The sequence below is a fragment of the Hordeum vulgare genome, chromosome 3H (genome assembly GCF_904849725.1).
Source record: "Hordeum vulgare subsp. vulgare chromosome 3H, MorexV3_pseudomolecules_assembly, whole genome shotgun sequence".
Taxonomy (NCBI): Eukaryota; Viridiplantae; Streptophyta; class Magnoliopsida; order Poales; family Poaceae; genus Hordeum; species Hordeum vulgare.
Genome location: NC_058520.1, coordinates 577090387 through 577102874, shown reverse-complemented (window position 1 = coordinate 577102874; position 12488 = coordinate 577090387). Strand labels below are relative to the sequence as shown.

Below are 12488 nucleotides of genomic sequence, written 5' to 3'. Positions count from 1 at the left end.
CCTCGAAGTTCTTAACATCACACCGAAAGTACCAAATAAGTGCAAAATATGAACACTCAGGTGGGAAAAAAATACCCCAAAAGTGTGCATAGCGCTCGTAGGTACGAGGTGGTCCAAAATCACCTTTGGCAGCAAACTAGCGGAAGGTATGAGATGAAGGTCACTCACAGGTACCACTGGTTCAAAACAACATGGTCTTGCCATAAAGGAGGAGGCACTCGGAAATACCGAACAATTGTTGCTCAACGGTATTAGGTCTAACAAAGCACCCTCTGACAACATCTTGGTGGAAGGCTGAATCCCAACTTGGAGGTTCCAAAACACATCGCTCAAATGTGCCAAAGCTATATCGTGGTTAGATCAAACTTACTAGCTCTGAAGTACCAGACATGGAAAATCTCATCCGAGGAGGGGGGGGGATAGCCTAGTAGTTATGGATAAGACCAAGTAGTTCCGAAAAGAAATTTCGAGAACAACTAATTTGGTCAACAACTCTCACAAATCACTAGGATAGGTGGGTTTGACCAAATAGTCTGAAGGTAGCAGGAAAGTGTAAAATGTTTGCAATGAGATATTAAGTGTGGAAACCATGACGAATTACTTGAAGATTTCGAAGTGTTCATTCTATTTCTAGTGTGCGTACCTCTCTTGGTTGTATGGTAGTCCTTAGATTCAATGTGGAATATAAGATCCACTAAAATCCTAGAAAATTACAAACTATGTGAGCTCTTGGCAAACTTCATTTTGAGGGGTCACCAATTTTTGTTTCCACTTAGCATAGTTACCTAATATGAAATAATTAGTACCCTTGGTTGCCTCACCATTAATCACCAAAACTCCTTAGCTAGCTTGGATGATATTTTAGTGTATTTTCTCATCTACTAGAATTTATCTTTTAGGATAAAGTTTCTTCGTCCTTTTTCTCTTGCATGTGTCCAATTATAGACAAGCATGTGCCAGATCCCTGATGGGGCCATGAATGAAGAGCGACAAGGATTGGTATGCCGCCAATAAGGAGGCCTTGCTATAGAAATTCATGGAGAAAAGATGATTCTTTATCGCACAATTAGTTATAGGAATTGCATTTATCTAGTTGGCCCCTAAGGTGAAGCACTAAGTTTGTGCGACACCTGAATCCGACACAGCATTAGCGTCTTCCTCTACCTAAGTGACATGAGGTACCGACCCAAGTATGACATCACATGTCTAAATACATACCATTTTCCATTAGTAGCCTTGATATTTGCAATGCACAGCCATGTCACTCCTTGATAAATGTCACTAAAGGACGGTTTTAAATTTTGTATTGTGAGGTGTTTCTGAGCCGAAAGGCTCTAAAAGACGCGCCAAGAGGCTAAAAAGGCACTTATATTGAGCCGCTCACGCCTAGTATGGATAAGGAGCATGAAAATTGCACCATTCCATTCAGGGGGTTCACATTAAGCATCCCTTCAATTTATCACACATCACACTCTTTTATGGATGGATATGTAGGAGACCAACACGAATGGTGGCCATTTGAAAAATAGTGGACCACCACGTTGCTTGCTACATGGGATCCCTTGATAGGACAAGGTCAATTGATACATCACCGCATTTGCGGAAGCACTCCTCACAACCATGCCTTAAAAAAGGTTCCACAGTGGCATGTCTTGTTTCCATATAGCAAGTAATCAAATGGTCCTATTGTTTTATCGGAGGTTTTAAAGGCACCGTAGATCTTGTCCATTGATTCATGGTATGACCGTACGGGAATCGAGGCTTATCGGATCACATAACCATTTTGCATTGGAGAGCTATGTAAGGCATGGATTCATTTTTCTAGCATGGTTTGTTATTGTTCTTCTACCATCCTTAAGATACTGTACTGATCTAGGCAGAAGAGGAAGTGATGGTGGTATGTGTACCAAAATGTCAAAGGGAAGAGCAATAGATCGATCTTAGTGCATACGTGCAAAGGTTGTTCCCATGCTTCCTTTGTATGTTAATAACCCAAGGATGAATGTTTATACTTGATCCAAATGCTTTAATAAGGCGAATCTTTTAGCTCATTTTGATAGCTTTTCCAACTCGGATACAAATAGGAGGTTACCCTCCATTTTAGGTTCATATCGATTTCAAACATAGAGAAACATTTACGACATACTCATAAACTTTGGGGGCAAACCCTACTTGGTTGCTTCCCATTTATTACAAAAGTCAAAATCTTTAAATAACATGAATAGTGTATAGGACGGTCCTTTGATAGGTATTCCCTTGGAGGATATTCAACTTTATGACAAGTGGAGAAATATATGACATGGCTTCTTACCTCCCTCCAATCTTAGAAGTGCTTTGAATGAAACGTTTTTTTCAATCAACTCTTGATGATGACTTGGCCTGAAACATACTCCAATGAATTGTTCTACAGTTCACCTACCTTCTTCCAGTATGATTAAGCTAGCCTGCATGCATAGGAACTATGTGTAACTTGATGGACTCTTCAAGATTCATTTAGTGTCACAAGTGACCTCTTAAGTGTGGAATACGCCACATAGCTTGTCCCCTTGTAGCTCTTTTGGGGTGTTCTCAAAGACTCTCCCTTGATAAAATGCTTCACGGGCCATGATGGCGCCAATACTTCCCTTGCGGGGCGATACACTCACGAGCCCTTCCTCAAGTGGTTAAAGTGTCTCTGCATTGGTTTCTTTATTTTGGCTCATATTCATCCAGGATTTGAACAAATTACTGATATAGAGGAATATCACGAGCCAACCAGATCCAATCCAATGCAGTGCTATGCAACAATTTTCTTGTGTTGTGTTGTACACATCTGAGGACGAGCTCTTGCATCAACACTTTTACACATTTGCAGCAGTTTTGCTCCGGTTTCTGGAGTGGAAAGTGATTCCTCTTAAGGCGAGGCTCAAAACCTAGAGAAGATTCCATATTCATTGTGAACACAAGTTATGCACGCATCTAAAAAGTTGAATCATTTCACCTCATTTTGAGAGCTTGTCCAACCCATGAGGTACTGGTAAGGGATAGAAAGGGGAGACTACCCAACATCAATCTCATGACAAAGAAACTCTTGTGGCATGCTTATAAATTTTTGAGTAAACCCAATTTGGTTGCTTCCCATTTAATGAAATTTCTCTATAACTATTCAATGGAAGAGGAGCCTTGGGGCAGCGGTAAAGCTATTGCCTTATGACCATGAGGTCATGGTTCGAGTCCATGATACAACCTCTTGCATAAATGTAGTGAAAGGTTGTGTACAAAAGACCCAAAGTGGTCAAAGCCTTCCCTAGACCCTGCTCAAGCAGGAGCTACGTGCATTGGGCCTCCATTTTTTCTCTATATCTTTCAAGTGCATCAATAGTTTAGGGGATGATCCTTGAGGCTCCCCCTTGGAGGATCTTCAACTTTATGACGGGTGCCGAGGTAGTTCCCATGGCTTGTTCCCTCACACAAATCTTTGAAAATATCTCAAATGAAATGTTTCTTTCAGTTAGCTCTTGATGGTTGTTTGATGTAAAACATATTCTAATGCAATTGTTCCCACAAGTTCACCTACCCTCTTCAATATGATTAAGTTAGTCTTGCATGTATAGGAACTGATGTAACTTGATAGTCGCTTCAAGATTCATATAGTGTCACTAGTGACCTCTCAAGTGTGGAATCACCACTTCCATAGCATGTCCCTTTACAACTCCTTTTGGTGTGTTCTCGAAGACTCCCTTGATAGGATGCTTCATGGGCCATCACGACGACGATGCTCCCTTTCGGGGCAGTACACTCATGAGTCCTTTGTCAAGTGGTTAAAGTGTCTTAACATGGATTTGGTTTTCTTCTCGATCACATTCATCTAGGATTTGCACAAATGATGATGCAGGTCATTCTCATGAGCTAACCACATCTCACATTACGCTACCCAATAGTTTGCTTTCGTGGTGCACGAACACATCCAAGAACAAGCTCTTGCATCAACCCTTTTACACCTTTGAAGCACTCTTGTTTAGGCTTTAGGAGTGCAAAGTGATTTCCATTAAGGCGAGGCTCGAGACCTAGGGAATCTTCCATGTTCATTGTCAACACAAAACATGTGCACATTTGAAAGCACGACAACGAGGCATTCAATTTGCTAGGAAGGTGTACAATGCACAACCGTCGTGTTATAGCTCGTATTCTTCTATACAAGAAAGTACGAGTAACCCCTCTTGATCCAAATATGTTATGGTCAAAGAGATATAGCTCCTTACACATAGACCATTGCTTAGACATGGTTCTTTAAACATGTGATGGGGTTGGCATCTATATACATAAGTTATGTTGTACCCATTTATCTTCTTGATGATAAAGTGCCGCCCCTCCCGTTTGGACTTGGGATTTCCACTTTGCTTGAACTAAGGGCGTGATTTGGGATCCACCAGGGCATGTGATATTTTCCTAAGGAAAGGTAAAATTATACCAACATGTCTTGGTGGTATTTGTGAATGATCTTTATAGAATCTCTGGTACATGCGTATCTACAAGGATGCCAACGTGCTCCGTAGCGCAAGACCAACCTAAGATGTCAAGCTTACTTGTCCTAATTTTGTGATATCATTTTCCAACCTAAGATTAAGATAAGAACATGTCTTGGAGTGGAAGACTCTCATTGGATATTTCATCGTCGTATCCATGGATAATAGCCATGTTTATGATGTGATGCACCTTGAGTTGTACCAGCCATTTAGACATACAATGGTCATCATGTAGGCTTATTTGTCGAGTTATGTAGAGTCTTTCCTAGAGGTCTAAGCTATTTTTGGATCCTGATCCACCCCGCAGTATAGAGACCCCTCCTACTACAAAGATAGATGTCTCCCTTCAGCTCGAATCGCCTATCACCATCTATGAGCTCATCACATTGAACCAACGATGAATTGGGTTGGTAGATCGATAACCTATATTTGCTCTTTTTCATGGCACAAACATATGTGTCACAACTTTGTTAAAGTGGCTCTCCAGATAGTGAACACACCGAATGCCCTATATTACGGATTATCTTAGGCAAAGTGGCCTTATTCTTGGTCTACACGAAATTATTGGTCTCTTCTTTCAAGAATGGAAATAAGGGCATCTTTACCTTCTTAGCTCTCCAGAACAACTATCTCTTAGGTGGCTAAGAGGTCGGTCTTGTTGAGGGTCCTGGGTTTTTTCTACTTGTTCTAGCCATTTTGGAAGAATGATGCAAATGTTATGGAACGAAAGAAAAATATCGAGTGAGGCTTGTGAAGATGAAACACTTAGAAGTCTAAAAGGAAGATGTAATATTGTTCGAAAGGAATGTATAGTGGTTCATAGCTACAAACTCAATGAAAATTTTAGCTAATGGGAGCAAGTAGTGCCATATTGGCTAGGTATTGTACCCTACGTCAAACACCTTGTGACATCTTGGTTTAATAGCAATGGTAGACTACTCATATCAACAAGGTGCACCTCCTTTTCCAGAATCTCATCTCCAAAAAACCTTTAGACTAAGCGATCTAGATTGACTAGCCAGGAAGTTCTTCTTGGGTGAGCACAAGTGAGGACAAAGTACACAGGGAAGACCAACGTTGGTCTATGGGGCCAATCTAGGTCCCACCTGGTGTAATGGCCGGGACTGGTGACTGTTGCCGGGGTGTTACAAATGGTATCAGAGCCGACACTTGCGGTTACACGGGCATGTGTGATGCAGTAGCACAGGCATGTGGCCACATGTGGCGCATGGCATGTGTGTACGGTAATGGCACACAATATGGTACATGTGCCGACAGGAAACACATGGACTGTGCCAAGACGGAACGTCCCTGCTAGGCCAATGAGGACGTCCATTCATTTGAGTGGGGGTGTATGTCACATCCGGGCTTAATAGGAATGATAGATTACACACACCAATAGTGTGCACCTTCTTTTTTCGAAAGCTCGTCTCCGAAGAACTCCACATTAAGCGTGCTTTTCCTAGGGTAATATGAGGATAGATGACTGACCGGGATGTTCTCCCAGGTGTGCACGAGTGAAGACAAAGTTCGCGGGAAAGATTAGTGTTGGTTTATGGGACCAGTCTAGATCCAACCAGGCATAACGACCAAGAACCAGTGGTTGTGGCCGGAGCGTTACACACCTTCCCCAAAGTCCCAAATTCTTGAGATAAGACTTTGGAGAACCCCGAGGAGGCACCGTCTTGGGCTAGGCAAAGAGCCCTCCGGCCCAAGAAGAGGTGATTCTGTCATAGGAGTGAATTCTCCACCAGTGTCTAAACCCTACTACTACAACATTTCGTACCACTTAAAAAAAAACTTAAGAGAATTGTCATGTCAAAATATTGAATTGGCTAATTCCTCAAATATAAACCGCAGGAAATAGTTATTTTTTTAGTTACATAATCAATTTTTTATATTTGGGAAAGAACAAAAAATCTAATAGAACTACATTTCTTTTCATATGACTCAAAAACATATAATAAAAACTCTTATATATGTAATAATCTAGACAAATACCCTAAAACTGAATGTTCATTCGCAAATATTCATGATCCCTTTACACAGTATACTTTGAGTCGTCTAGAAAAACACTAACATTACTTTGAGTCGTCTGAAACGTGACTAACTAAACATTTAGTTATTCCTCACAAATAAAGATGAAGGTTGTTTAGCATTCAGTCCTTTCTACTATGTCACTTCAATGAATTTAACATGCCTAACCACCACAAACATGCCCAAAATCATCAAAATCCATCATCTCAATGGTACATATAATTGTGGCTTTACTCGTCTCTAGAATTGGTGTCTTCATTCCGACAGCATTGCACTTGAAACTGTTGCAATATGTGAAACTCGGGAGTTTCCTGAAAAAAGCACAAGTGTCCAAAAGCTGCTGGTTTTATAAGAAGAGAAACGTAACACAAAATTTTCTGAATTTTAACTATGTAGCTATTGTTTGCACAGGTAAAGATATGGTGAATCTACATGCAGGTCTTCACAAAATTATAAAAGAGAAAGAGATTAATTATATTTTACTGTTTCTCCTCAACTTAGAATTTTTGTTTGCAATTGCCAGTCAAGAGTCTTTCAATTTATTACAGCGACTTTCCAAACGTTAATGTGCTACATTTGTTTTCAGCATAGAAGGTACATATGATCGCTATCAGAGATTTGCCGGAGCCGGAACTAGCGTGAATGGAGGCAATTTAAGTAGCAACAATGTAAAATGATCTATAGTTTTTCTTATTGCATTTGTTAGAGCTTGTTTAGGTTAGAATATATAACTGCCAAGCATCATACTGTGGATTCAATCAGTCTGTATTCCTGAAGTTTAAATGGAAATATGCTGAGCATGATGAAGTGTTCAAGGATTATATCGCCTATGCACAGGACCAGCAAAATGAATAGAAATATGGATTATTTTTGGTTGCTACTAGTTTATCCAAATAAGCCATCTATGTTCTATAACCTAAGACTAGGTTGTACTTACACCATTTTGTCCATTGTTTATATACCTACGTATCTCTGACATGATATTTTGGTTCTGAACCAGGATGGTGATCCTTCAAACATACAGTCAAGGCTTGAAGAGATCGCTTCCTGGTAGCCCTCGATACCTTTCATAATCTCTCCTGGCATGTAATTTACTGTGTTTTTTCCTAATCTGGTTATGTGCAATTCTGCAGGTCTCTTCAAAACAATGCTGATGACTCTGATGCCAATAAGCTAGAGAAACTGGAGAAACTCCTGACAGATGCTTTGAGGAATACAAAATCCAAGAAGGTACACTTCAGTGGCTCTGTAGGCACCTGTAATCAACTTTTGTGTTATGCATCAGAAAAATGGCTCTGCTTTAAGCTATTTTTACTAAGGGTCCTTTTTCACTAATTCAGCAGCTTACTGCTTTATCATTATCTTGGTTTCCAGAGCCTTGCTCTTGATGCCCTAACTAGACATAATTAATTAATCTCGGTTTCTTAAAAGGAATATTTTTATCCTACTGAGTATATATTGTTACTATCTACTGATGTAGGGTAAGTACTTCCCATTGTGATAATCAATTCTATTATAGAAAAGTTCAATCAAGTACTTGCATCTTTAGATAATGGGCTAAATGTGTGTTATATTAGTTCCGATGTGTTGGTAAATGATAGGTAGAGCAAAAAGAGCTCACTGGATACTTTACTATGCATGTGACTGCCTATGATAGTTTCATCATAACTAAGTGCTACTCCCTCCGATTTGAACTAAAACCACGACACTTATATGGATCGGTGTGAGTAGTTGATTTTCTAAATTCAGCAGAAGGACCTGTTTGGAATGGATGTATGTGTGGGCATCGGTATTGTTAGGATCCCAAATTATGCAGGTCTGAATCAAAGAGCCAGGTTACAGAAAGTTCAGTCTGGAAACAGGGGAGAAGACGTAAAGTCTAGGAGAAGACGTATTCTTTGACTTCCCAAAGAATTATGTTAATCGGACAGCTAGGAACGTTTAGATCCAACGGCCAGAAGCCATCTGGTGCCCACACAAAAGTTATATCCATTCCAAACAGGGCATAAAGGTTTGAGTTCTACTGTGCTACAGCCCTTGATTGTGCAGAACTGTACTTGTGGATATGATCCAAGCAACGGACACACGTATGCATAGAGAAATCTGACCTTGTGCCAACGATAATGAAATCCTTGTGAGGAATTTTGTTTTAGTAGGCCAGTGGCAAGTGGGTTCCTTTTCCATTTTTCTGAGAACTGTCCAACTTATTCCGTAGCATTAGTATGCCGGTTTGTATTGCAAGCTAGCTGCCTGAAATGACAGATAAAATGAAGACGTCAGTATAGATCGCCTGTCAGTTACCTGCAAACAGGAAATTAAGTGTTGAAGCAGAATCTGGTTGGAGGGTTAGATCAATACAAAGGCTATTTACAAAGCAATTTAGTCTCTAAATTAAAACGAGACAAAATGTAGGCATCTAAATAGATCCTCTGAATCCATGTGCAAAGATTATTTACAAACTCTGCTTTGTTTCTGCAGATGTTGGCGCAACAAAATAGCGGTGCAAGCACGGGTGCGAGCGGCGAGCACTCCAATGGCCTTAGGGGTCAGGAGGGAGGAAGGACTTGAGCATTCATGTGTTGTGCCTGCATCCTGTACAAGGGAAGAAGCTCTGCTGCAGATTCAACACTTAATGGAAGAGTTGTCAGGGCTGCTGCTTGTATGGTGTAATGCAGGAGGGTGCAAATTCAATAAAAGGGTGGTGGGTTAATACTGAGAGGTTCTTTTTTTACCTTGTGCCTTTCGGATTGTGTGTGATATTCATATGCAACTGAATGTTCGCTCTCTCGAAACAAAACAAAAAACATGCAACTGAATGGGCAATCAGTTTACGTGGACGCACTTTACATAATACAGTACAAATCAGTTTGGGAGGGTCATATTCATCGTATCTGCATTAATCAAAGTGTCAGGCTGGTTCGTGATTCCAAACTGCCTATGTGAGAAGAAATAAGTAGTTTGTGGTGTGAAACAAACTGTTTATTTGGCCCTCATTTGCTGTTACAGAATTTGCAGTGTTTCCCCTTGGGTGTAGCAGATGTGGACTTTGGTCTGGGCCTTGTTAGTGTTTGTGGAACCAATGTATATGTTGTGGAGAAACCATGTAATAATGTACAGTTGTCCGCAGAAAAAAACATGTTTCGTTTAGTGCGTTATATACTTATATGCATATATTCCTAAAGAAAACTACAGTACTGGTATTAGTGATTAAAGCTGTCAAGTGTTTATTTCATTTTCCTTTGGAAAGAAGGTTTTAATTGTGCCGGTTTTAACATGATGGAATGGAAGAAAAGGAGGGAGCAACGGACCTGACCTGCGTGCATCGCAGATGAAGGTTCAGGCGCCCACGTACGCCCCATCCTGCCGGCCTCTAACTAGTGTCGGTCACCGCCGGCGCCGGCAGCGGGGTGCGCTCGCGGCCATGCCTTGCCGGCCTTGCACGCACGTCGGCTCTACATTGGAATAGATAATACATTAATCAGTGTTATACGGAGTATAAATGAATCAGCCAAAAGCGGCAAGGTCTTGAGCGCACGCATTGAGCCATGCAGCCTAGGACGCGCGCCGTGAAACCTCTGCCGCACATCTCGTCCAAAACAGGGGCGAGAAACTCCAAAAGAAGCAACCGCAATGGAATGGCGGGAGAGAGAGAGAGGAAGGAAGCACTAGCAGAGCAGCGGCCGAAGAGAAAGAACCTACCTGCATGCTGCTTCTGCATGGCCGCGGACGAACAGGACCAAGCCACGCACGGCACCGGCAACCGGCGCGAGAGGGCGAGTGCTTCGGGCAGCAGACACCCGCGCTCTCCTCTCCTCTTGGGTGGTTCCTTCGCCGGGCGCGTAAATAAGCAGGCAGCTTCGGGGCTCGCGCCGTCTGCTGCCCACGCGCGCCGGGTCTACGCGATCGAAACGTCAGGCGCTGCGCTGGTAGGGGTCCCGTGATGCGAGAGGCATACGTTTCGAGCGGGCAGAGGGTCACGCGGCGCCGCGTGCGGGAGGCAGCTGCGTCATGTCATGCCTCGCGTCCAAGGTCTACCCAGATTCGGCATGTCCTCGGGTCAATCAACCACAGGCCTTTCACCAAAGAGGCAAACCACCTCTGTCTGCTTGCTTTTTTGCTTTTGGGCCAAGGCGGCGGCTGCCCCTTGGGCTGTGCCGGGGGTCAAGCAGCTGGCTCGTTCGTCTCGACTGACTGGACAGGCATTGAATGCACGGACAGAAGCAAAGGGTGAACCGCGGCAATATCAGAGCATCTCCAACCCGCACTAAACTAGCGCCGCGCCGTAAATAAGGCCGTTTTAGCGTTCGCCCAACCCGGCGGGTGGCTCAAGCGGTCACGCAAAAACGACGCACGCGGCATATGCATTTCAACGCGCTGGCCGAAACGTAACCGCGCGCCGCTTATTTGCTGCGCTCGCTCCCGCACGCTGGACTCTCGCGCGCTCGTTCTCGCACTTCCACCCCCATCCGGCCGCGCCGCCCACGCCCTCCGGCGACCGTTCAGGCGCTTCCCCGGCCTATCCCCGCGCTTCCGCACCACCCCCTCCTAGTCCCGCCGGCCCTCGCACGCCTCCGTCGTCCGAGGAACAGCGCTCGTTTACCGGACGACAAAGAACATGATTTCTGCATTCGACATTGTATTGTTCATGAACTATTGATTGTGCTTATTGCATTATTTGTTGTAATGAACGATAAATTATTTGTTTGAGTTGTAATGACTATTTATTGTTGATTTATTTTGTTTGTTTGATCATTTTTTTTCTTTTTTGAAATGTATATATGGTTTGTGCGTGCTGCGCGTGCTGTATTTTTGCGCGTTGCTAAAGCGGCGCGCGTGCGCTGCATTATAGCGCGGCCGTTGAAGCCAGCGATGGTAATCGCGCTAAACCAACCGAAACGCGCGCGACAAATATATTTTTTACGCGCGGCGCGAAGCGCGGCTGTTAGAAATGCTCTTAGCATGTACTTTGCCAAAAACAATAGTACTAGCAGTACTCCAAATATTTAGCAGTGCGCGAGCGAGAAGGCGACGGCCGGCAACACACCTGATCAGATCTGCCTGCTGCATACGTTGCGTCCCCCGACCTGCGTAGCGCGGACGAACGGAATGCCGGCGCCCATGGCGCGGACGTGCTCTGCATCCTAGGCAGCGTCCCAGCGACGCGGTCGCACTGGATCGCCGGCACTACTTCAAAGCTTGCTTCGCCGTCTAGCGGGCACCGACGATGGCGGCGGCCACAACGCACTGCGCCTCTCTCCCCTCCCTCCCGGCGGCGCCTCCCCAGTCACCCACGGACGCGCACGCGCCGTCCTCTCTCGGTCCCTCCTCTTACCGCGCACGTCGAACCAACCTCAACCAGCGGCTCGGCATTGAATCCCGATCGGATCGAGCCCATCGCCCTCCACGAACGCGCGCGCACACACATGCTCTACGTTATGAGATCTGCCCCAACTTTTTTGTTTTGTGTTTTTGCAATTGATTGTAATCCCGGTCTGCATCTAGATAGATAGACCAGCAAGTTCACGAAGAAATGGGGGCAAACGATGTTACAAGACCACGTTCTCGATGGATCTCCGAGAAATCAACGCACAGACCGAGGCAAAACGAAAGTAGGCAAGAGCAAACGGAAATGGGAGGAAGAAGGTGGCATAAAGCAAGGCGGCAAGAAAACCATCAACAACAGGATTACAGGAAGGAGAAGATATTCTGCTTACCACTGGGCTGGCGACGTCTGGAGGCATGCGGTGTGCGCGCAGGTAGGACGAACGGAGTGGCCGGCGCGCGTCGCCATTTGGCTGGCTCCCGGCCGCTGCCTCTGACTGGAGAGAGGGAGGCCTCGCCTCGGCGTTTCGCCGCATTTTAGGAGTACCTCGGAGGGCAACGCGCGCCGTCGTGTCGACGCACCATTGGCCAGCGGGCTCCCTAAAGTCCAAGCATGAGGAGTCA

At 44.2% G+C, this 12488-nt stretch overlaps 1 protein-coding gene and 1 long non-coding RNA gene across 3 annotated transcripts in view; one reads left to right on the top strand and one right to left on the bottom strand.

The window, feature by feature from the left end:
* The window catches only part of LOC123445266 (MADS-box transcription factor 51-like), a 26626-nt gene extending 16929 nt beyond the window's left edge, over window positions 1-9697 (top strand). The window contains exons 2-5 of the mRNA XM_045122231.1: window positions 7129-7210; window positions 7543-7592; window positions 7676-7772; window positions 9021-9697. Of these exons, the coding sequence (XP_044978166.1) occupies window positions 7129-7210; window positions 7543-7592; window positions 7676-7772; window positions 9021-9110 (319 nt within the window). The 3' untranslated portion in view covers window positions 9111-9697. The remainder of the gene's footprint in view (window positions 1-7128; window positions 7211-7542; window positions 7593-7675; window positions 7773-9020) is intronic.
* LOC123445267 lies at window positions 6504-12488 on the bottom strand. Of its 2 annotated transcripts, none has more exons than XR_006631068.1 (4): window positions 12257-12488; window positions 9856-9994; window positions 8651-8792; window positions 6504-6853 (listed from the first exon to the last, which is right to left on the bottom strand). It is a non-coding gene; the product is annotated as an uncharacterized LOC123445267 (long non-coding RNA). The 2 variants fall into 2 exon arrangements; XR_006631067.1 differs by having other exon boundaries at window positions 9851-9994; window positions 12257-12479.